Genomic DNA, 25077 nt, shown 5'->3' with positions numbered 1-25077 from the left:
AGGATTATCGATGAAGAAAAAAATTCCCTCCTTCTTTCCCGTACCACTGGCGTCTTTGCGTTGTGATTCAGTCGGCATTCTAAAAAAGGGGAGTTTTAGTCGCATAAAGGCAAAGATCATTATTTCTGGCGCTGTACCGGCCCTTGGCTGGGAGCGGGCGCCGAGAGAGGGCTGCGGCGGGGCTCTGGCATGCGGACCACGTAGCGCTGCTGCAAAGGAAACGTGCCTGGCGCCGCGGCCATGGCCGCGGTTGAGCGAGAGAACCCAGACTTCTCCCCAAGTTTTGCCCTTTTTGCTTCCTAGCCACCACCCCCCGAATTAGCTGATGAGATTGGTAGGAGGTCCAGCAGAGCTTATTGTTTCCTAGACATTTGGTTGTGTCCTTGATGGTTACCCACAGCTCGGGACCTGCGAGGTGTGGGGCACTCGAAGACCACTGCTCTGGACGGAACCCATGCCTCGGGCGTGGTATAGACCGAGAGCAGGCACCACAGCTGGCCACCCTGAGCCCCACCACACTGAGGTCGAGTGGCCACCTCTGGGGTTGGGGAACCTGTGGGTGGTGGTCCACGGGTGGGGGTGTACGTTCGGGTTTCAGAGTCTGCCTTTTCCTGTGGCGTTAACTCGCCAGAGGAGAATTTCTGCTGCGGAACCTGGAGCTCAGAGTTGGGGGGGGGGGGGCTTGTGAAGGAGCAGCGGAGTGCTGGCGGGGTCGACAACCCTAAAGGTGCCCCCTAGAGGAGCTGCCGTGAGAAGAGAGTTCCATCCCTGCGGCGGCGGCAGGGCTGCGGGGAGGGCTGGTGGGGAGAGGCGTTGGCTGCGGCGGGAGGGGCACTGCGGCGCGGTGGGCGGACCAGGGGCGGGGCGCGGGTGGGCTCTAAAAGTCGGTGCCCACTCGCTCGGCACTGCCGCGGCAACCAGCGCCTCTCCGTCCTTCCTCTGCGGCAGCCGCGCCTCGGGCAGTGCCGCAGCGCACTCCCGGGTGGCCGCTCGCTTTTTGCCGCGGCCGGCGCCGCCCTCGCGGGCTGTAGGCTGCGCCTTGCTGCCGGCCGGCCCTGGCCTGCCGCGCGGGTGCTGCGGCGCCCGGTGCTCCAGTCCCGTGTGCCGGGCGGCATGGGATAAGACGCGGCCATGGTGCGCCGAGATCGCCTCCGCAGGTGGGTGCGCGCGGCCGGCGCGAGGGGGTGTGGCTGGCTCAAAGCCGCCGTCCCGGAGAGGGCGCGGGCCAGCTGGTGGGGATGTGCGTGTCCGTGCCGGGGTTGCCGGACCTCGACTCCCGTGAGGGAAGACCCCACCCGGGCTGGTGGCGGGGGTGCGGGGTGGCGCGCCTGCCTGTCCTCTGAGCCCTGTCTGCCTACTTGGGAGGGGATGTCACTCCTGCACGCAGTAGAATGTGCCGGGCTGGAGATCTCCCAGATTTGGTATTCCTAGACCCTGTGGTATCGCTCGGATGCGATTTAGGATTTGTAGACCCCAACGTTGCCGTGGCGTCATTTAGGATTTGGGGACCCCGGCGTCACCCTGGCGCGATTTAAGATTTCTAGACCGCGGCATCGCCCTAGGGCGATTCAGGGTTTTCAGACCCCGGCTTTACCCTAAGACTCTGGGATTTTTAGACCCCGGCATCGCTCTGGCGCGATTGGCGCTCTAGGTCTTGGTATGGCTCAGATGCGATTTAGGATTTTGAAACCGGGCATTGCTCTGGCGCGATTTAGAACGTCTAGACCCTGGTGTCGCCTTGGCGTGATTTAGGATTTTTAGACCCCGGCGTCACCCTGGCGCGATTTAAGATTTCTAGACCCCCGCATCATCTTGGCGCGATTTAGTATTTCGAGACCCTGGTATTGCTGTGGCGCAGTTTGGGATTTCTAGACCCCGGTATCGTTGTGGCGCGACTTAGGATTTGAAGACCCTGGTATCGCTGTGGCGTGAGTTGCTGCGTAGGTGTGACTAGAACTTGCAGTACCGTATCACCGAGGCGTAAGTATTTTTCGGATTTCAGTAATGAGAAGCCAAGCGAAAATGATTACTTGACCAAACTGTCCTAATGTTACACGTGAATTGTTTGCATTGGTTTACACAGTAGTTCACAGTCTCAGCGCGATCCCTTAAGGTGGCAAATTTGGTGGTTTTAAATGTATGTTTTCCTCTTTATGAGACGAAGAATTCAAGGCTTGTAGAGGTTATTAATTTCCAGAAGGTTTGCTACTGGGGTTTGCAGGATTTATACTTTTGACTCGTGGCTCATTAAGTAATGGAGATTTTGGTCAAAAAATGTTTAACCCGTTTTGGCTACTGACTGCCAGATTGTTTCCCTGCTAAAAATCCTAAAATGTTGTTAGAGGCATTTTTACGGAGGTATGAAACCAGAAAACGGCTTCCTGAAAGGTTGCCTCTTTCCTTTCTTGGAGTAAAAGAGGAGGTGTAGAGGGTGGAGGTGTCCAGGAGTGGAAAGTATACGGTCGTTGTACCCCCCCCCCCCCGCCCCCTGCAGCCTTCTGCTTGCTCCTCTAGTAGCCCCTCCCTGGCTCTGTGCTGAGTCATTGCAGATATGCGTCTGCTGGAACCCCTGAATGAATGAGATGAAGAAGCCCAGGTTGGGGCGGCTGGTGGGGGGGGGGGGGGCGGTGATGAAATGTATGAGCTGAAGTACAGGACAGATGATAGCTAATGATAGCTAAACCTGATGCCTTTTGTCATCTCATTTTTCAAGGAGGTACTGGGTTGTAGCCTGCCACTATTAGGGGGTGAAAATTGTGATGATAATTATCATGTTTGCGGGCACTTTTTGGAATCATAATATTAACTTGAAAGGTGCAACCAAATTATTGGGTCTGTTTTATGGACAGCTACTTTGGAGGAATAAAAAAAAAAAAAGACTGCCCTAAGTGATGCCTAAAAAAGAGAGATGCTGCTCAGATTTTTTGAGGGATTTTTTTTTTTTTAACCACTGTGGAACCACAGTCTTATTTATTTTAGAGTTAAAAAAAAAAAAAGTATTTTGTGAGTTGGATCAGTTTGTGATGCGTAGGGGTTGTGTCCAGTCTGCAGGTAATATTGGTGGAAGGGTATGTGTACTCGCACAAAGCTGTCTCCAGCGGGGCTTTAACAATCGGGTTCCCTAATTTGTAAGCTCTGTTTTCTTGACAACTCTTACTTTAGTTTTAGAAAGTATTTCCAATCTGGTTATTTTGAGAGCACTTCCATTCTACTGCTAATTCTTTCCCTGGCGACTATTCGAAGTCATAAGCTAGAAACAGAACTATTCCTAATTCCCGTTTAGCACTCATCATTGTGGATAGACTGACCTGGACCTTTGAAGTCCTGGGCATGAGAAGGTTGGGTATGCAAGCCAGCCCTTTCTTTCCGGAGACCAAAGCAATTTCCAGATGTTGGGTATGAGCTCTGCCTTTTGTTTTTGTTTTTGTTTTTTGAGGTGTGTGCAGGGTGGGAGGTAGCAGTCCTAAAAAATTAAATAAATGGGAGCTTCCTCAAGAGTCTGCCCAGTAGAGCAGAAATATAATCTCCTGCCCTGAGCTCTCAGGAGATTAGATACTGTGGGTCATGACAAAGCTGCTTATGTTGGAATACGCAGTGCACCGAGGTTCCTATGTTCACAGACGGTTTACCTGGAGCCGTTTCTCAGCACAGAGCGAGAGAGCAGTACCAAGTGGGGCTTCACCGGGGTCAGAGAATTGATAAATAGTAAAAAAATTGAAAACGGCTCTCTGCTTTAAGGACAGAGGATACTACGACATGCTTTTTAAAAAATCATTAGTAAAAAACTACATCTGTGTATCTGTATGTAACACTTTACTGGTTGGGGGGGGTAGAGCTTATCATGTCAATATGAAGGAAATCATTACTGTTTTCTGGGGAAGCTTTGATAAAAGCCAGTGAAAAGGGGCACAATACTTTTGACTTCACATAAAAAAACCTCTTCTCGTCTGGGGAAAAGCACAATGGGAGGAAGGAGAAGCACACTGAGGGATTAAAGTGGGAAGGAGAGGGGGAAGAGTACGTATTAAAATAATATATTTTTTCCTAGAATGGTGAGCAGTTATGGTGACTGCGTAGCAGGCAGAGGTGTGCTTACGTTCTTCTGGGTAAACTTTCTGCCGTGCGTCATATGGAGGGCCAGGCAGTCGCTGCACGGTACAGAGTTTTCCCACCCCATCTTACCGATCTGGGGCTTGTTGAAGCATGTGCGGTTCGTCCGACTGCTTACCTCGGGTCTCTGGTTTTCCTACAGGATGAGGGAGTGGTGGGTGCAGGTGGGTCTGCTGGCTGTGCCCCTGCTTGCGGCCTACCTGCATATCCCACCCCCCCAGCTTTCCCCTGCCCTTCACTCCTGGAAGTCGTCAGGCAAATTTTTCACCTACAAGGGACTGCGCATCTTCTACCAAGGTAAGACGAGGGCCGTTGGAGCCCCCCGCATGTACAGATCCCATAGGTCCCACTGAGGTACTCATTTTGTGTCCATTGGTCTCTGTTGCCCTTCAGTGATGGCGGGGGAAAAGCCCCATTTTCTGGGCAGTGTGCTTGAAGGAATGAACTAATTCCCCTCATTAACTCCATAGCAGGGAAGCTCAAAGAAAACTGCTGGAGGGGGGGGGGGCGGGGGCGGTGGAATTAATTTCAATTTCTGTAGAACTGACTTTTCAGTATAATTTTTCTTCATAGCCTCATTTGTATTGATAGATATTGGTTTTCTCTTTTGAGCGCCCCTAGTGTCGGGTAATATAAACGGTACTCAGCGGACCTACCGTTGGTTCTGTTTCCCTCCGTCCCTGATTTCATTTTATTGTGTTCTATAAAGATTGTTTGTTGCATGCATAACTAAATGCGATTTAAGCCTTATACCCTTGTGTAAATTAATTTGCTGATGATAATTATTGTTATGACTGCTACTTGTCAAGTAATTATCATATGCTAGTCATTGGATTAGGTTTTCAATCTCCATTATTTCGTTTAATCTTTACAACAGTACTTGGATATAGGCGCTATTAACCCCTTTTATAGGTAAAGAAATTGCGAAACAAGATTGGGAAAGATTTCTTTTGGGCGGGGGTCAAGAGCAATAACGAAAAATGTTTGTCATAAACCGTTTTTCATTATTGCTCCTGACCTCCTCTCATTAGCTGTATTCAATTAAGTAAGTATATAATTTCCTCTATACCGGTCATTTAATTGTTTCTAGTTTTTTAATGTCTCACATAGTCAATGTTGAAGGGAAATCTTCATGTATATGTTTAACATATTTATTTTTTCCATATATTTTCAAACTATACTACCTGTAAATGGAATGATTTTATTTGCATGGATTCTCAAGAATTTTTCTTTAATTCTCAAGAATATTTTTAATTGCTTTTGATTAAATTATTTTTGCAAACCTTCTCAAATCTCATGCCACTGGCAGTATGCATGAATGTGTCCGTTTTAAATCTAATACTTTTAACAAGACCTTTCCCTGTTTAAATGTTTGACTAATTTAAAAAAGCATTAAAAAATGTTCATGTCTGTATTAATATTTTTTTATACTTGTTAGAACTTTTAATAGTTTGAGCAGTATGCTTTTGATACTGGATTGGGTCTCCCCTGGGGGAAATAAAAGTGCTGGACAAATAGGATAAACTAAGGTGTTCACCAGGTTGAGGAAGAGTTGCTATACTTCAGAGAATTTTTGTGAGGCCATTAATAAGGTACAAAAAATCTGTAGTGTTTATGTTGTGATGGTATACTTCTAACTGTGCAAGTTTACTTTTTACTGTGAAAAACAATTTACATATTGGTAATATAAAGAAATGGGGAAATACTTTATAAACCTAAGTGAAATTAAGCAGATTGCCTTCAAGTATTTTCATATAAAGTGTGCTATTGACAAGTTTTTAATATACAGATGAAAAGAGAATCATCAAATGCCTGTTTTTACGTAAAGCAGTAAGCTTGCATTTTAAAAATGAATTTATTTTTATTTCATTAATTTAGGCAGGGTTTCTTGTCCTTTATGCCAGATTATGTAGATTTTAATATTTTCAAGATTATTTTTTAAGGCAGCCAGCCTAACTGATTTCTTTCCTTTTTCCCAGACTCTGTGGGTGTGGTTGGAAGTCCTGAGATAGTTGTGCTTTTGCATGGCTTTCCAACATCCAGCTATGATTGGTACAAGGTAATGAAATCAGATTTCTAGATCCTACTATATCTTTAAAAATCCAAAATCAAGGACTGTGTTATCAGGACTGCAAGGTTCTTAGCTATTTGAATTGCTTAATAAAACAGGATTAAATGTAGAACTGTTTCTCATGTACTGTAAGAGAGTAAAAAACCCTTTGGTGATCTGGAAAGGATCATTGACAAGTTAAAAATGCTCGAGTTTTTCCCTGAATGGAGATTACGAGTAAACCAAGAGGATCATCTGTGGGCCTGTGGTGGTTTCATGAGATTTTTTATCAAAGTCTGTTAAGTCAAGATGGGGATGAAGCTCTTGTACTGTAGGTTGGAAGAGCAGAGGCGCAGGATTACAAAATCCAGATCCTCTTTTTCGTTCTTGTAGATTTGGGAAGGTCTGACCCTAAGGTTTCATCGAGTGATCGCCCTTGATTTCTTGGGCTTTGGCTTCAGTGACAAACCGGTAAGCGGCATCTAGATGGGACCAGTGTTTTTTTTTGGTGGAGGGGTGGTGTTGGATGACAACAGAGGGTCAGGCTGGCAGACAGATCAGCACTCATGACGTCATCCTGTATATCTGGGCTTTCTTCTCCTTAGAGACCACATCACTATTCCATATTTGAGCAGGCCAGCATTGTGGAGGCTCTTTTGCGGCACCTGGGGCTCCAGAACCGCAGGATCAACCTTTTGTCTCATGACTATGGAGATATCGTTGCTCAGGAGCTGCTCTATAGGTCAGTGAGGTCATAGACTTCAGTACTGCTCACAGGTATCACTGGTTTAAAATGCTGGGAAAAATAAATTGTTCCTGGATTCTTTCTAGTCCTTTTCCCTCTTGGGAGTTTGTCTTCTGCTGCTGCATTGGTGTGTGTCCACTGAGTTAGATGTGTGTTTCCCTCACCCATTTCTAGGTTCAAGCAGAATCGATCTGGTCGGCTTACCATAAAGAGTCTCTGTCTGTCAAATGGAGGTAACTGCCGTGGTGGTGGGTGGAAAGTGAGGTGTAGCCTCAAAGGGCCACATGTAGATATCATGTCGACATCTAAACAGTAATCTCATGATATTGCAGGCAGACATAATTACACCAGAGGATCTTGACCTTTCTTATGCCATGAACTACGAAATCTCTAATGAGATTTACTGACTCTTTCTCAGAATGTTTTTAAACATAGAAAATAAAACAAATAGGATCACGAAAGAAACTAATCGTATCGACAAACAGCTAATAAAAAGCTGTGTTACAGTAACACGTGTTTCTTTGTAAATGCATCGCGCAGCAAGATCTGTGGGTAGGTCTAGCAACAACCACGGTTGGTCGTGAGGAGAGCACTCGCTGCAGTGGGTTATGCAGATAGTTGTGATGAAACCACAGGCGCTCCTGATACCCTGTGGTTTGTTCCAGAAACTCTTAATCTTTCAAAAAATGTTTATTTTTATTTATTTTGGAAAGAGAACCCCAAGCAGGCTCCGTGGTTGACAATGCAAAGCTCCATCTCACAAACAGTGAGATCATGACCTGAGCTGAAATCCAGAGTCAGATGCTCAACTGACTGAGCCACCCCAGCGCCCCCCAAAAACTCTTAATTGATGGTAATGCCAGGTTTCACTTAGAAATTACTGAACCTTTGCTTCAATCTTTTGGAGGGGGTTCTTTTTCCTTGTGTGCCATTGAGCCTGACTTGTACGTCCATGAATATCCAGATGTCCCCTGAATACCAGAAGGGCAGATTTGGACGGGAGTCTCTCCCTTTATCAGTGATGCTCATGGCTTTCTCTCATTGACTCTGGAGAAAAATGGAAAAGGAAACTCTAGGTTTTTTGGTTCCCCGCCCTCCCGCCCTAGGGACCTACAGTTCCTGAAAAAAACCACTGGTTTCTTCTGTAGCCCAAATCACTAACAATACTAGGTACTGTGAAGAATGGAAAGAAAGGCCAAGGGAAGTCAGGCTCAGTCAGCTTTATGGATGATCACATACATTAGCTTTCCCGTTTCTCTACTCTTACAATGGGGAAAGTAATCCCAGCAGGACAGAATCTGACCTGTTAAACAGAGAATTCCCTGGAGAAGTAATTAGATGAAAGAACTAAGTTTTGTTTATTTTATCGTTTCTGGCAATAAAGGCCCCAAATGTGACAGTCAATCGGGAGATAGTCTCCGATAATGAGCCTGTGTTTGACTTAAAATTGTTGGTAAATAACTAACATGAGTCTCTTCTTCTCCTACAGGTATATTTCCTGAGACTCACCGTCCTCTCCTACTCCAAAAGGTTGGCTACTCCAGTGACAAAATTTTGAGTGTTTTTTTTTTTTTTTAACGTTTATTTATTTTTGAGACAGAGAGCATGAACGGGGGAGGGTCAGAGAGAGAGGGAGACACAGAATCTGAAACAGGCTCCAGGCTCTGAGCCGTCAGCACAGAGCCCGACGCGGGGCTCGAACTCACGGACCGCGAGATCGTGACCTGAGCCGAAGTCGGCCGCTTAACCGACTGAGCCACCCAGGCGCCCCCAAAATCTTGAGTTTTTAAGATTTATACCAACATAAATAATGCTAGGACCTTTATAAGGGCCATACCTACTGTAATGGGCTGTAGTTAAAATGCTCTCCTCAGGAATTTACATTAATAAAGTTAGTTTTTTCCTTCTGTATCCGCAGATACAGCAATAGGTAAAGCCTCCTTTCTGAGAAGAAGAGATCAACAAATACTTGGAGAAATACAGCTATCTAGAGATTTGCATCATTAGCATGTTGTCTGAACAGATCAGATCCTAAAGTTGAATACATCAGTTAGAAATCTTAGGGATTTCGTGAAGCGTAGAAAGGTAATCTTAAAGGGAACCACAAATAGGTTTGCCTTCCATGAGAGAGCAGGTAGGCAAAACAGAAGTGAAAAGCCAGTAAGGAAATGTTTCAGTAGAAGGGCATTTGGCTTAAGTCCTTTTTAAATTCCTAATATGAAACTTCTGTCCTGGTTAGTGGTTTTCTTTCTCTAAATTCCCGATTTTTACCTCTTCACCTACAGCTCCTCAAAGATGGAGGCGTGCTGTCACCCATCCTGACACGATTGATGAACTTCTTTGTATTCTCCCGAGGGTAAGTCATTATTGATTCGCTATAGCCTGGGAACAATGTAGTGAAAAGTTGCCGTTAAAATTCTGGGCCAGGGTTTGATATTTTAAAACACAGATGTTGGCCATTTGCCAGGGAAGCGGTAGAAGGGATTCACAAATCAGTTAAGGGTCAGACGCTGTGACCTGTGGGGTTCCAGTCATATTTAACATTCTGGATTCTTTAACATTCACCTGTGTCTTTCTGCTCTTTCGGGCCCTTTCAGTCTCACCCCAGTCTTTGGGCCGTACACCCGCCCCTCTGAGAGTGAGCTGTGGGACATGTGGGCAGGGATCCGCAACAATGATGGAAACTTAGTCATCGACAGGTAAGAAATAACAACACTTTCTTTTGGTTTCCAGAGGAGCTCTGTTTTTGGCAAGTGGGGAAAGCTGTAGGATTCCTCGTTCTGTTCCTCGCTAGCTTGTTCCCTCTCACGAGGGGGTCGGTTATGGTCTATGAGGCAAACGAGAAAGTCCTGCGCTGAGAAGAAAGAAGTGGAGAATAGTGAGCCCTGAGCGGAAGGCATGTGGTACGGAGTTTAGATAAACAGCTGCAAATTCTAATGCTAAATCAGTAACTGGCCAGTTGAGTTTAGCAAATCCTACTTTGGGCTTTTTGTTAATATTAAAATGCTTCAAAATGTCTAATCACAGTTGTGAAAGGGGCCTAGTACCTCTCAAAGTACAAGTCTCTTCCTTTTTCGTATCTTTTCCATTGCAGCAGGGACTGAGAGGGAGAGCTCTCTGTCTTGTACAAAGCATCCTCAGGCCGCGTTCAAGTGAGAACGTAGCGGCTTTCGTTTTGGGATGCCTTTGCCTTCCTGTAACAGTAAAGATTTCTTGTCCTACTCTTGCTGACTTACCTGTCCTGTAGTCTCTTACAGTACATCAACCAGAGGAAGAAGTTTAGAAGACGCTGGGTGGGAGCTCTTGCTTCTGTAACTATTCCCAGTGAGTATTTCTGTATTACGTTTTGATAGGAATCCTGAGGGACTATGCAGCTAAAATAATTGCCAGATTTAGCAAATACACATACAAGACACCCAGCTAAATTTGAATTTCATATAAACGGCAAGTACTTTAGAATAAGTATGTGCTTTGCAGTATTTTGACATCTTTATCCCCCCCCCCCCCAAAAAAAATCATCATTTCTTACCTGAAATTACATTTAACTGGGCATCTCTTATTTAACCTGGCAGGCCCTACTCCCAGCACCTGGACACCAGTGACACGAGTTGTAGAGTGAAGTGTGGAAAACAGGGAGATGTGACTGCAGAGGTAGCTGGGGTCACTGTCAGGAGTGGGAGTCGGGCCGGCTCTCGTGCTGGGCCTCGTCAGCGGCTGCCACGCTAAATGCTGAAGTGCCGCAACGGAAGGCGGTTTAGATACTAATCGAGAGGCTGGAGGCGTCTTGGGCTCACGTGTCTGTTCGTTCTTACAGATTTAAAAAGAAAAAACTCAGTGCAGTGTCTCATCCATAGTAGCTGGTGCCCAAGATTTAAAACGTCAGCGGTCAGTTATAACTGAAGAGGGACCTAAATAATGATGGTATCCTGGATTCATAGGAGGAGAACATGCACAGTGTGGCTTAGTCCCCTTGGTCCAGGCACAGAAGAGCTGGGGGAGGGACTGAATGGCTGTGTACAGGAGAACTGTCCCAAACGGACTAAGTGTTAGGCTTACTCCCAGGAGCTCCTTATAACCTACTCATTAAAAGAAGCTAGATTTCCTAAGCATGGAATTAAAAAAAAATTTGTTTTAACATTTATTTTTGAGAGAGAGGGAGGGAGAGCCAGCGCGGGAGAGGGCCAGAAAGAGGGTTGGAAGCAGGCTCTACGCAGTGAGCACAGAGCCCGACACGGGGCTCAAACTCACAAACCAAGTGGAAATCAAGAGTCGGCCGCTTAACTGACTGAGCCACCCAGGCACCCCTAAGCATAAAAATTTTTTTTAAAAAGATACTTAGAAACAAAAAATAAGTGGGACTTCATCAAACTAAAAAAGCTCTGTATAGGTAAAGAAACCAACAAATGGGAAAAATGTTTACAAACCATGTATCTGACAAGAGGTTAACATCCAAAATGAACGAAGAATGTGTATACTCAATAGCAAAGAAACAAATAAGCCGATTAAAAACTGGGCAAAGGACGCGAATAGATACTTCTGCAAAGAAGGTATAGGAAAGGCCAACAGGTACATGAAAAGAGTTCAACATCACTAGTCATTAGGGAAATGCAAATTAAAACCAGAATGAGATATCACCTCACACCTGTTAGAACGGCCATCAGCAAAAAGACAAGAGACAGTAAGTGTTGGTGTGGATTTGGAAGCGAGGGAGCCCTTGTGCAGTGGTGGTGGGATTGTAAATGGGGACGGCCACGGTGGAAAATAGTACGGAGCCTCCTCAAAAAAATGAAAATAGAACCACCATACGATCTGGCAACTCCACGCCTGGGAATACATCCAGAGGAAATGAAAACACTTAACTTGAAAAGGTTTCTGCACCCCTGTGTTCATAGCTGCGTTGTTTATGATAGCCAAGACATGGAAACAGCCTGCATGTCCATCAAAGGATGGATAAAAAAGCTGTGATATATATGTATGTATACAGTGGGCACTCTTCAGCCATAAGGCAATCTTCCTATTTGTGACAACGTGGATGAACCTACAAGGCATTATGCTAAATGAGAGAAGTCAGACAGAAAAGACAGATACTGTATGATCTCACTTACGGAGATCACACTGTGGAATTTAAAAAAACTCCCCCACACTCAGAGGACAAGAGATTGGATCTGTGGTTACCAGAGGTGGGGTGAGGGAGAAGCTGGGAGGAAAGTAGTCAAAATGTACAGACTTGCACTTACGAGTAAGTACTAGGGATGTGACGAACAACATAATGACTGTAGCCAACAAGAAAGTTGTTGAGAGAGTAGATCCTAAGAGTTCTCATCACAAGAATTTTTTTTTTCTTTTTCAGCGTATCTATACGAGGTAGATGTTAACTTGTCTCAGTAATCATTTCACAAAATACATACACCAAATCGTCATGATGTATGTATGCCTTAAACTTAAATAGTGACGTATGTCCATTATTTCTCAATGAAGACTGGAAAAACAATTTTTTTTGAAGGGGTAGGAGAGTACATTTGAGACCTTTAGTAATTCACTCCTCTTCTCTTTCCTAGTTCATTTTATCTATGGGCCACTGGATCCCGTAAACCCCTATCCAGAGTTTTTGGAGCTGTACAGGTGAGTCTCCCTCAGGGGTCTTTGTTTTGTTCCTGGCGACAGTGGTGAACAGGATAGCCACTGTCTCTGCCCTCACTGGCTGTTCATCTAGGAAACACATAAAAAGATGAATTGGGGAATCTTATTTTCGTAAACGGAAAGATGAAAAAATTCAGGTTTACGTTGTCTTGATTTACATGGCCTGTTTTCACTGTCATGGCTACCACATGCTCCTAGGTGTACAGGTACGAAAAAGCTGTCATGTGAACCAAGGAACGGAAGTAGATCTGTTTTAAATGTTTGCTTTAGTCTGACTGTAAAACTCCTCGACCTCAGCTGAGCAGACTGTAAGGAGAGCTTGAGAAGAGTTCACTGTGGAACAGTGCCTTCTCCTTGGTTGTTATTTTCTCTAGGTGCTTAACTTACTCAGAAGGTGTTGGAATACGAAATCTTGATTATGTCACATGAGACTGTCCCATACCTTCACACGGCCTAGCAGAAACAACCCAGTAGTAAATAGTGTACATTTAATTCTAAACAGAATGCCCCCCCCCCCCCCCCCGCCCCATCTCCGGCCAGGGTTAAGGAAGGCCTTTTGTTATCTTTACTTGGACGGTTAGTTTCTGAATGGCCCACTCGTTTGATGCCTCATGCTTCTCTAAGGAGCTGGAAGTCATCCTGCCTGGGCAGGTGTTGCAAAGTGTTATATTTTCAAGTTGTTGTCTGTTGGGTTATGAACAGTTAAGAACTAGTCTGCTTATGTCATAAATGGAATTGGCAGGTTTACCCGCCTAAGATACAATTCCAAAGTAGAAGGTGAATAAGCTCTTTGTTGGTTCCTTCCAGTGTGGTATGTCTGTAAGGGCATTTACTGGGGCTGCCCACTGGCTTGCATCCCTCCCCTCCCTCCAGCCTCAAGTTCACCTACATGCTGTTCTCTTCCACTAGGAAAACGCTGCCGCGGTCCACAGTGTCGATTCTGGATGACCACATTAGCCACTATCCACAGCTAGAGGATCCCATGGGCTTCTTGAATGCATATATGGGCTTCATCAACTCCTTCTGAGCTGGAAAGAGTAGCTTCCCTGTATTACCTCCCCTACTCCCTTACCTGTTGTGTATTCCACTTAGAAAGAAATGCCCAAAAGAGGTCCTGGCCACCAAACGCTATTCTCTCACAAAAGTCCACCTGACTCACTTGTGATCAGCATATAGTAAAAAGCCCAAGGAAGCTCTGGCTAAGGATGGCCCGAACAGTCCACCTCCCATTCTTCTAACATCTGAGCGAGTGTATGGACTTGCCTTTGTCTTTGTGCTATCAGAAAATTCTGATGAGCATGACTACTCACAGATTCAGAAAGACAGACATTTTTAAAGTCTTTCTGACAATTCTGTGGACTTTTCTGGAATATTTAGAAATGCTAATTTCTGGCCCATCCTCGATTGGAATCCTACGGTAAAGAATGAGGAGAGGGGGTCTCCTTACCTGTCCTCAAATGGCCGTAAGGGCACATGCTTTCATAACTTCTCTAAGCAACACGGCTTAGAGTGAGTCTCCCTTGTCATAACTTTGGATTTCGTTCCATCAGCTGCTTTTAATGATAGGCATTTTGTTGACCTAGGTTTTGGTTTGAATATGCAGTATTCTAAGTATACTTTAATACTATGATTTACCTGCACGTATTATATGTATTTTATAAGGATACTAAACCAGCAGATACTCTGGCAGAGTAGTGAACCTTATTCAACAGGTTTCATTTCTGAGTAAACTGAATTAAACCCAAACTATTTACAGAATTTCCTAAAAAATCACAGGATGTTAAGGACCAGTAGCATCCTTGCCAGAGATTTACTGTTATTAGCTAATTCTAACAGCAAATAACAGTCTGACTCTTCATACCTCAGTGCTTAGAAGCATGTCCCTCCTGAGCTGGAGGGGAGGGGATCGTTGTATAGTCCAAGTTACCGTGCTGAATGTACATGGATTCCTTTTATGACGATTACTTAACTTCTCGTTGGTTGTCCTAGAGAAGCTTCCTCTTGTAGCTCAGTAATTCCTGTACTTTGTAGACAGGAAAGTTCTGAAACTTTAAGAACAAATTCTGAAAGGCCTATGCGCAAATGGTGCTGAATACGTTTTTTTTAAGCCACAGCTTCACTGTCTTAGTCAAAACAGGATGATTGAGTGATTATTTTAAATTCTTTTTTTTTTTATTAGCAACTTGAAGTATAACGACTGAAACTGGAATAAGTGTTTATTTTCTATTAATAAAAATGAATTTTGACAAAAGTGGACTCCGGCTTCCCCTCCCCCACCACCCCTCTGGGATAAAAGCTTTCCAACATTGTCAGGAGCTTTCAGACACACATTAGATTAAAGAATGTGATGAAGTTAAGCAGCTGGGGTACAGGATAGTATTTGATTTGCAACACCACCCAAAGCTGTACTATCATACCAAAGTTGACCCAGTGTTAATTTAAAAAAAGAAAAAAAGAAAAGAAAAAAGAAATTTACATGCACAAGAACAGATATTTGCTTGATCTGCTGGCTCGGGGCCAAATGTTTAATTTGCTTCTCCAAAGAACATTAATCCTTAAAAGTCTGATTCCGGGAAATTCATGCCACTAGTCTAAAAGCCCACTGACAGTGAACTGTGCCATCAACTTCATTCATTGCCCAGTGACAATTTATCCAACAGAAGCCAAGATAACATCTACAGGTGTTCCCTCTTTGCTTCTGACAGTCACCTGCATGGTCACTCCGTCTGCTAAGGCCAGCCTGGACCTCACCAATAAATCATAGCCACCTCTGTATACACCTGAGAGAAAAAAGCAAGGAAAACTGGCTTAAGAACTCACAAGAAGCTCTGAATAATGAACTATATCGTGCTCTGCTTGCATTTCCTATTAGTTTAGTTTAGCTTTTCTAGAGATTTGTGTTTACGGTGAGAATTGAATCTTGTGGACAAATTCTAAGCAATCTTTTATATTTCTGTGATACCAGGCACATAGGAGGTACTCAATAATACTGATTTGGAGTACTCAAAGGTGGGGAAGTGGTAGCATTGGTATGTGCGGGAGAGATTTAAGTGGTTTAGGCCAAATTTACTTCTTCAGAGAACAACGTTAAGGATACGCAAATAATTAAACAGCTAAAACAAATTATTCATATGAACAGGCCTTCAAATTATAACTCATAATGGGATAATGGAACCGTAGCAGGGCACGAGATGCCCCTGCACACCCCCTCCTATTTTGCGACCATACACAGGGAGACTCTGATGGAGGTTTCTTACCTGCCAGATAGAGGGAATGGGAATTCTTGTTCTCAGGTACTTTGTCTGACCTCTCACATGGCTGCATGCCCAGAAACGTGATGATGTTGTTGACAGCTTCTGTGTTGAGAAGATACAAGAGGGTCAGGAAGGCTCAGCCTGGGGGTCTGCCCCTGCACGTGCTGGGGATGGAAGGGGTGCCCCGTGGAGGGAGGCTACCAGACTAGAACCCGGTTGATTCCATTAGATGATGCAGACGGGATCCTGGCCTTGGCAGTGAAACAGGTTATGAGATATTTAAAGAGTTACTGTGGAATAATAAGTAAGCCTATTAGGTTTTATACTGCAATACACCGAGAGCAAAATTGTTCTCACCTTGGAGAGTTTTGGTAGAACTGAGGGCAAAGGTCTCCTCTTTCTCAAAGGTGTCTCCCACCTCTTCCCAGGCAGCAGCAAAGTTGGGCTTCAGGACTTTCTGAATATGGTCAGACACAGTCACTTCGAGATCTTCCAGCTAGTAGGTAACAAGCAGGGGTCAGTAAATGAAGGCCCTCCGGTACGCAGCCAGACCGACGGGACTAATTAGCATGCTTTCATCATTCCGCGTTATATCCTTTGCAGGAGCCTAGGATAAACTCTACCACTAAAGTAGTTTAAGTTCCGTGGTCGGGATAAATCTACCCGCGTATGCCTTCGCAAAGGAAAGCAAGAAAACAGGTCACCTGGAGGGAGCTGTATTCCGAGCCACGCCTATAGCCCCGGGGTACAAAGAAGTCAGGTTGCCGCACCTTCTGAACTTGACGACCTTCTGAACTTCACGTTCGCCAGCAGGTCGATACTTTTTAAGCTTTTCCCTACTTTCTCTGAGGGCTTTTCATTTCATGCTGTGGCTACGTTCTAAGCAAACTAAAAGCTGCTAAACAAAAACGGAAAAACCCAATCCTTCACGTAAAACTCCTTGATCTCCAGGCAAATCGCGTAAGCGTTTTCATCTCTTAATCACCCCTATTTTTAAAGACCTAACAAAGTGAGTTTTGTTTTAATCCGTCACTAAGGGGTAAATCGGAATTCTCTTTGGCAAGACACACTCCTGTCACAGAGGAGGACTGGCCCAGGTCCTCCTCGGTTGTGACCTGTTTGAGAATAAAAGCCCGTAGGTTCATGTCAGGTGCCGCCAGCAAAATGTTCTCTGCAGGCAGAGGTCACTGGGTGGTGCGAGGGTGTCAGAGTGAATCTCTGTGCCGGGAAGACTCACCACGTACTCATCATCATACCCCTCCTCAGCTGGAACCCCGGTGTCAGGGTCGCAGTCCCGGACGGTAAACTTCATGGTGCAGCTAAAGGTGCCTGCAGCTGGGGTGGAAGAGAAGGCAAGCCTGCGTCAGGGGCAGTGCAAGCCCAGGGCCTCCGTCCGTACGCAGCGCCCTGTTCTGTATTGTTACGGCTGGTGGCCCCCAAAGCAGCCTGCGGCCTGGGCAAAAGGCAGTCTCACAGAATGACTTTAAAAACCATTCCCCGCCGTACATAGACCACAGCTTTCCTGTCGAAAAGTACAGAAAAGACGACCTGGGCAAAAACGTTTTCGTATCTGTATAAAGAAAGCGGCAGGGGGGATAACTGGGGACTTTTTTTGCCAGGCCTGTCAAAAGGGTCTACAAGTTGAAAAATGTGAGAACCGTTACTTTTAGGAGCTGACAAAGAAAAAAAAAAAAAAAAAAAAAAAAGCAAAAAGCACACAGGTCATTAAATTAACACTAAGTACACCAGAGTCTCTCAATATTGTATCTTTAGACTGCGGACCAACAGGGGGTCCGTAGGACACCAGAATGAACTTGCTTTAGGTCAACTTTCAACCTACAGTATAGGTCAGTAATGAGGTTCCAGTACTGGCAAAGTCAGTGTCTTAAAATGGAAAAGCAAGTGGGCCATTATATGTTTGGGGATGACTCGTAAATTCAGAAAGAAATGGAGGTAGGGGGACACATTTTTGGAAAGGGAAGTCTTCGTGAAGAAGATGGGATTTTTCTGAACTGTTGGAAGAGGGGGTGATTTATTAAGTATGGATGAAAAGGCATTTAAGGATTTAATCCATGGTTTGAAAAAGGCTTATAGATACAAAAAATACTAGAAATTGGGGAGTGAGAGTTATTTGGGGGATAGGAAGGGCAGGAAAGAAGAGACTCAGATGGAAAGACCATCTGTGACAATCTGGGTAATGGGACTTTGACCTCTCTGCTCAGTCTTTAAACTCCCTCTTTCCCACCAAGTATGTAGTAAATGCCAATACACGCTGACATTCCACATAAAGGTGTAAACAAACATGTCAGATTGGAGTCATGACCTCTTTCTCCAAGAGTGGATTGGCTAGGAGTTAACTAGGTGTGTGTGTGTGTGTGTGAGAGAGAGAGAGGGAGAGAGAGAGAGAGAGAGAGAGAGAGAGGGAGAGAGGTCTCCTTACATGCCTGTGACGCTGCAACTCAGTGCCCGTAGGTTCTTTAAGTTTTAACGGGGCTGTGTGGGAGTGCAGGATTAACAGCCTGGGGAAATCAAAAATTTGAAGGGATGTGACAGTTTTAATAGGATCTCCAAGGCTGCAAAAGAGTCGGGCAAGCAAAGGAAGACACAAACAAAAGGCCAGAAAGGCCATGGGGCAGTTGGCAATGGTAAGAGATACGCTAATGCCTAGGTGCTGGAGGAGAATTTGCTTAGGAACTTATTTGAAATACCATGTATTTCAAATGAAGGAGACCAGATATTTTCCAACAGGCTCTGGTGAGCTGAGGCAGTCGAGATTGGAATGTTAGAAATAACTAAAGCCAGTGGTGGGAATCCGGTGAAGAGCAGGTCTGAATTCAGAGAGCGTGCTGAAAACAGATGATGGCAGCGGGCTGACCCTTAGAGAAGAGTGTACCTATCAAGACCACAGAATTATTTCAGTGCAATAGGGGATTGATCAAAGAATGACTGTGGTTAAATCAAGGTAGGGTTTTCTGCAGGAGAAAGGGAAGGAGGAAGAAAGTGGAGCTAACACAGACCTAGAATGGGTCAGTTGAAGTATTTAGAAAAAAAGAAAGGAGAGATGGGATTATGGTAGGGACAGAGGTCGTGATCAAATCAGAATGGAGAGGCAGGGTGGACACTGAGTAACACAGGATTATATGAACCCCAGTTTGGTTCTGATTAAGCAGGGAGGCTACAGGCAAATGAACAGAAGTAAGGAAACCATCAGGAACAAGGGTATAATCACAGCCTGGGGCGAACTGCTTGGATTTTATGTACAAGTAAAGACAGAAGACACTTAAGTAAGAGACACAGAGAGACAGATTAAGGAAGCAAATAAGAATGGTATTAGTAGAATGTTTCTGAAACTTCTGTGACAAAATTTTAATTAAATAATTTGGCTGATGACAAGGAGAGGTTACAGGGCATCTAAGGTGAACTCCATCCAGTAAAACCACTGGTAGCAATCTATTAACGTTAGCAGAAAGGACGACTAACACTGGGTGATGAGGAGAGGGAGTGAGGGGGGGCCTTTCATGGCCAGAGAACAATGTTGAATCCGCCGCCGTAACAGAAAGATGAGAGCTTCATGAATGAAGCCAGGCAAATAACCAAAGACAATAAGAGCAGAATGCCCTGGAGATCTATGTTACAATTCTTCTCAGAAATGAAGCTTGTCCTGGGACTGACTGAAAGGACAGACAGCTTCTGAGGAGGCCCGTGTGAAGGAACACAGAATAAGAGAAAAGGTAGATGCTGGAAACTATGTTGGGAGAGACATGTGAGTCGGGCTGGAGTGCAGGACCTCTAGGGTAGCAAAGGGCAGAGTGGAAAATTCGGGGGGGGCGGGGGAGTGGTCAGGTCTCAACCACAGAGGAGACCGTGGTTCAGTAAGACATGGGGTTAAGAGGACATTCCAGAAAGCTTCGCTGAGATAGTTTTAAAGGCTGTGGTCAATGGGGCAGAAAGTGGAGGTGGAAGGGACAGAGGCAAAACAGGCTGGCTGTAGCAGCCCATGCAGGCGGGTCTGGACTGAACTGGAAGGGAACGGGTGCAGCACAACATGTAGGAAACCCGGGAAGATGGAGGTGAGTGAGTCGAGCAGTGACTGCCAAAAATGAGGAGCAAATATGCACCAGGGAAGGTGGTGAATCCACGGAATGCCGTCTGTACAGGTGGCAGGAGGGGTGCTGAAGAGACGGTTCTTCTCAAGAACGAAAGTAGGGGGAAAAGGAGGAAAAGTGCAGAAAAGCTGCATTAAGTTGCCCTCAGAGGGAAAGGAGTCAGTAAGGAGTGACACGCTGGCTGGAAGGATGGGCAGCATTCCTGGGCCACAAGTCACGATGCAGTGAGAAGGAAAGGAGAGACTCGAAGCAAAGAAAAGGAAACGCTGTCGTGGAGGGCCTACAAGGCAGGGCACGTGAGGGACGAAGAAGGTCTAGACTGGGGCATCTTGTCAGCGCTCGAAATGGGTCGTTGGTCACGTGTTGGGCGTTGTGAGTAGAAGTGTAAACAAAGCGTGAGAAGCAAGGACTTGGGTAGGAGGCAGGAGTGGACTAGCCCTTGGAGCACCCATTTGGAGGGAAATTGGGACTTGAAGGACGTGGGTGACAGGAAAGTTGATGGAAAGCTACCGCTGGCGACGTTCGAGATAACCAGGCTTGACTTGGTTGAGCGGTTCGTGCTCTGGGGACCGCGGGAAGAGGATGAGGGAGCACATCTGGGGAGAAGTGTCCTGCACCCATTCCTTCCGCGGAGAGATGGCCCGGCCGGGTATCATGGTTTCTCGTGCGCCGTGCCATTCACGCTGGTCGCCCTTTGAAGCTACGTGCCGTGGGAGGAGTGGCTAAAAGCGACAGACACTCCTGGGCAGACCTGTGGGAAAACAGCACGGAGCAGGAAGGGAAGAGAAGCTGCAGTCTAGACGCCAAGAAGGGAGGGGATTGAAGGTGTGGAGTGGAGTAGAAGGCGTGAAGAGGGAACGACACCAGAGGGCCACTGCGAGGGCACCGGGAGACAGCAGAGGTGCATACGAAGCACAGAGCTGTGAGCCAAGCTAGGTGACGACCCAAGGAGATGCGCCGTGGAGACGGAGTGTAGGAACCGGGGTCGTGAGGGAGTGCCACGTGGGACTCTTCCTCGAAGCAGCAGTGTGACCAACAGAGTGGAAGGTTAAAGACGGACGGATGGATGTCAGCCGTGGCCAGCGGCCGGGGTCCTGGGAAGGTCTGGGCCGAACAGAGGGGACCAGGGGAACAGCACGGGCGAAACAAGGGGGATCGAAGAGAAGACAGACACCCGAATCCATGGGAAACATACAAAGACGGGAGCTAAAAAAGCCAGCGGCTGTGTAGGTAACGGAGGTGCTCCCGGAGGGCCGGGGGGAGGAGTCGGAGAGCCTGCAGAAGAGACGGGGGCATCTGAAGATCCGCAGGTTTGGGCAGGAAGCGTAGGGTACCACGCTGACTCAAAGAGGAGAGAGACGGAGACGATGTCAGGGGACAGCTGCTGGAGGAGCAGTTGGGGGCAGTGGAGCGGCAGGGGCAGAGATGGTGAGGAACAGAGTTCCCCAGAAGGGGAAATCCTGTAAGGTCTCCTAACGGGTCTGTTTGGTCAAGTGGGGGGGCCTTGAAGCCAGACCGAAAGCAGGACGTGTGACGACAGGAGAACAGGGCCTGAGAAGCGGCGGGAAGCTTTAGTGAGGAAGACTGGAGGGAGACGCCCCTGGTTTAAAGCGAGGGCAGCACACGGACACCAGGATCGCTGTGTGAGTCGTTTGTTTGTCGCAGGGGTGACGAGTATCGGGAGCTGAGCGGCTAGGGGTCCTGGTGGGAACCCAACTTGGTAGAACTTGAAATTACACCATGTGGAATTAAGATGGGGGGGGGGGGCGGCAAACAACTGAAGGGAGATACAAGTAAATATGCGAGCGCCACACTGAAGTTATTCCAGAAGTTACTCTGTCGCGTGGAGAGGCTCCGCAAGTGACAGACGGCTAGCGGGGAGAAAACCTGGTGGGGGAGAGCTGTTCGGCAGGACACATGTCTGCCGAGTGAAGTGGAAATGGGGCGGGGGCTCAAGAGAAGGTGGCCTGTTTCTTTAGGGTAGGATAGGTAATAAGGAGACAGTAACGGGAGAACAGTGTCCTAGCTGCCCCCAGATTAAAAGGTCACTTGAGGATTGGCAGGTACTGACTGGAGGGAGAAGGCCCCCACGCTTGGGCCAAAGGCGCAGGGGTGGCGGGGGTTGGGGGGGAGGAGAGGGGCTAAGGCTAAGAGGGGCATTTATAGAGAACCGCTCTCACTAGGTGGTGTGTAATAAGAAAACCACACGTGCCATGAAGACCCCCAGAATGGGGGATCCTGTCGGCTCTGGGAACAGGCCTGACTGGCCTAATGTGTTAGGCATAAGGCCACACTGCTGCGACTCGTGTGTATACTGGGAGAGAAAGGTCTGCCCAGCAATGCAAGTCAGAGGTACACTCACTCTTGATGCACTGGTGGCAAGTTTTTAATTGAAGGACTTGGCTGAGGGGCATGTTTACAGCGATGCCTAAGACATGCCCTGCAGCCCCGTCTGAGCTGATGAATCTGCACTTTAACAAGCCGCGGTTTGAGAACCACAGCTTTAGATGAAGGCAGAGGAGGAGCCGTTCTGGTAAGTCTTTGTAGCAACCTGTCACACTAGGATTAGCTGACAGAGAAGCAGCTGGGGAGACCTGTAAGGAAGGACAGCAGGTCTGGAGAGGACGGAGGCTAAAATAAGGAAGGGGGCCACCGTGACTCAGGCTAGGGCGGGGAACATCCAGGAGAGTAACGTGGCCAAGGGGAAGGTCACTGAAGAGGGCTGGAGGGAGGGACACTGAGATGTAGAGAGTAGGGACTTGGTAGAGTGGTTTTATGTTAATTCCGACCCAAGCACTGAGGCAGAGAAAGGAGGGGGGTGTGTGGCTACAAACAGAGATTAGGAAGGGAGCTGTTGGAAAGCTTTGTGGAAGAGGAGGGTAGAGAGGGGCCACGGGGATGGGCCTGGAATCCAGTCCACGATCTGAATGGTGAGGGCTGAATATGAGATGTTGGTTTATCCAGAAGCCAGTCTGAATCTATGGGAATGCTATGTATATACATAATCTCCGAATGGAGGAGGGATGCAGAACATAAGGAAGTTTTTATGAGGCAAATATCAAGAAAAAGGAGTAAAATAGCAAAGTTAAAACTGCTGTCCGATGAGAAGAGATCACAATACTGACATGGAAATTGTCACTGGCAATGACCGGACGTATATGGCACCATACTTGGGCCGAAGATCATGACAGAAAAGGAAGGAGACCAGTTGGTTGCTCTCTAAGGGAAGGGCTTGTCTAAAGAGGAGACAGTTGGTTTTGGGTGAGGGAGTGGGGATCAGAGGGGAGGGAACCTCAAAAAGAATACGCACTTGTCACTCTGAAAGGTTAAGATAAAACAGGGGAGATTGGAAAGAATGTAATATAAGAGAGACGTTAAAGGCACACTTGGAAATTAAGGAAACATGTTAGGATTTGCAGAAAGTGAGATGAAGCCACTGAAGAGACTTGAGACTTGTATGAACAAACAGCAAGGGAGAGAACAAAAGATGGGGCTGGGAGCCAAACGAGGAGAGGGGATGTGTGGATTCGGCTGGGGTGCAGCACAGGCAGGTGGGAAAATACGCGCGGAAGGGCATTAAAGAGGGCTAAGTGGGAACATTAGGGAATGGGAGCTGGAAATGTGTCAGACTTGTGTATTAACAAGGAGAGAGAGTGAGGTAAGAATGCGGCAGAGTGAGAACCGGGGTATGAAGTTTTGCCGTCCAGGTCGCTTTGTTGGAAGGTAACGTGTCTGGTCAATAGAGTGAAAGGTCAGAAATAGGCTAACTGGGACGGACATAAAAGGCAAACCGGCGGCAGGCATCCTATGGAAGTTTATGCTGAACTAAGAGCACAAAAGGATGCAGTAAAGAATCGGACACAAGGGGAGATGGCAGTGGGTTGAGCAGTGAGTGCCCAACATCCGTCTGTCCAGAGAGGCAACTGGGATCTGTCAGAACAGCAGGTGGCAGCTGGAAGGAGGGACACAGAAGACAAGGGAGCATGTTTCTCAGGGTAAAATCACATCCAAGGAGGAAAGGAACGGGAGAGTCAAGTGAAGATTCCTACAGATGTGAAAGGATGATTTTAAGGATGATTTTAAGATACTGACTGCTGGCCGAGGCACGAACTTAGTCCAAGGTTATGATGGGATAAGAAGGGGGAGAGAGTTTGTGAGCTGAGGAAAGGACCGCTGTAAGGAATGAGAGAAGACTTAAAAGAATAAATGGAGTGGCAAAAATGCAGGTCGGGATTAAGGCAGTTTTGTTAAGATGAATTCTCCTAAAAAGATGTTGCTAGCAACCTTAAAATACATCAGGATTGACCAGTCACGCAGTGTGGGTGAGTGGTTTATTATGTGTATCTCTTGAGGAGTGGTTGGGAATCACGACGGAAGTACGGCTCAGGAGGAAAATACTGTACCCGTTGTCGGGATAGACTGTGGGGTGATGAGATGTGTGGTGTGGTATAGTATATAGTGTAGTATCGATGATGCGTTAGCTGATGTGGGTAGTTAAGATAGAGCAGAGCATAACTATGGAAGAAGAGGGGGTTTTAATCTAAGTAATGGGAGCATGCAAGAATTTGAGGGGGGGTTCTCAGTAGTCAGTGTAGCAAAAAAGGCAAATAAGATGTGGATTAAAGAAACCCAGAATGGAGAAATCTGTCAGGTCTTAGAAGAGGTCTACTTGGTTAAGATGTTTGGTGTTAAAGGTTGCAGTGAGTGGTATATATTGAGAAGAAGAATGAGAGAAGAAAAAGCCTGCATGTGGTTAGGAGTCAGAAAGTCGACTAGCTCTTGAAGTCTTGATGGGAAAAAATGTTTAAAGAATGTATACATGTTATATATATAACATCTATATTACTGTATGTAACTTTACGTATTATATATAAGGTAATATATGTAACGTAATGTATAACGTATATGTTATGTACAACATAATAATATACACAGTATATTATAGCTTAGCATATATATTATATATATTTAGAACCCTCAAAGATAGCATTACATGTTATTTAAGGAGAAATAAATATTTATTAAAATTATACAAATGAGAGAAACATCAAATTATGTAGTGAGGGAGAGGTAAATGATTCTGGAGTGGTACAGAGGAAGTCTCAGTCATATGTGCAATATTTTATTTCTTTAAAAATATCTCAATCAGATACAGTATAAAGTTAAGAAGAT

General features: G+C 46.1%; 2 protein-coding genes and 1 long non-coding RNA gene across 6 annotated transcripts in view; 1 reads left to right on the top strand and 2 right to left on the bottom strand.

Annotated features, from left to right (window-relative positions):
* Positions 1–897: 897 nt before the first annotated feature.
* On the top strand, positions 898–14796 carry MEST (mesoderm specific transcript). Of its 2 annotated transcripts, XM_058724255.1 has the most exons (13): positions 3487–3686; positions 4049–4155; positions 4253–4407; positions 6090–6169; positions 6554–6631; positions 6766–6902; positions 7080–7138; positions 8395–8435; positions 9191–9261; positions 9503–9604; positions 10153–10229; positions 12464–12527; positions 13455–14796. In XM_058724255.1, exons 2-13 carry the CDS (start codon positions 4130–4132, stop codon positions 13570–13572), a joined length of 1008 nt encoding a protein of 335 aa, XP_058580238.1. In that variant the 5' UTR covers positions 3487–3686; positions 4049–4129; the 3' UTR covers positions 13573–14796. The 2 variants fall into 2 exon arrangements, with proteins under 2 accessions (XP_058580237.1, XP_058580238.1); XM_058724254.1 differs by lacking the exons at positions 3487–3686; positions 4049–4155 and adding an exon at positions 898–1157.
* LOC131508981 (uncharacterized) lies at positions 7457–13459 on the bottom strand. 2 transcript variants are annotated; one of them, XR_009260245.1, is made up of 3 exons: positions 13115–13459; positions 9177–10712; positions 7457–7950 (listed from the first exon to the last, which is right to left on the bottom strand). It is a non-coding gene; the product is annotated as an uncharacterized LOC131508981 (long non-coding RNA). The 2 variants fall into 2 exon arrangements; XR_009260244.1 differs by lacking the exon at positions 13115–13459 and having other exon boundaries at positions 9177–9759; positions 9953–11220.
* Positions 14797–15038: 242 nt separating the features above from the next.
* COPG2 (COPI coat complex subunit gamma 2) overlaps positions 15039–25077 on the bottom strand; it is a 116777-nt gene continuing 106738 nt past the window's right edge. For both annotated transcript variants that reach the window (XM_058724252.1, XM_058724253.1), the window contains 4 exons: positions 17037–17134; positions 16157–16295; positions 15803–15901; positions 15039–15325 (listed from right to left, as the gene is read on the bottom strand). In XM_058724252.1, the coding sequence (XP_058580235.1) occupies positions 15195–15325; positions 15803–15901; positions 16157–16295; positions 17037–17134 (467 nt within the window). In that variant the 3' untranslated portion in view covers positions 15039–15194. The remainder of the gene's footprint in view (positions 15326–15802; positions 15902–16156; positions 16296–17036; positions 17135–25077) is intronic.

The sequence above is a fragment of the Neofelis nebulosa genome, chromosome 4 (assembly GCF_028018385.1).
Source record: "Neofelis nebulosa isolate mNeoNeb1 chromosome 4, mNeoNeb1.pri, whole genome shotgun sequence".
In the NCBI taxonomy this organism is placed as follows: domain Eukaryota; kingdom Metazoa; phylum Chordata; class Mammalia; order Carnivora; family Felidae; genus Neofelis; species Neofelis nebulosa.
This window is presented reverse-complemented; position numbering and strand designations above follow the sequence as displayed.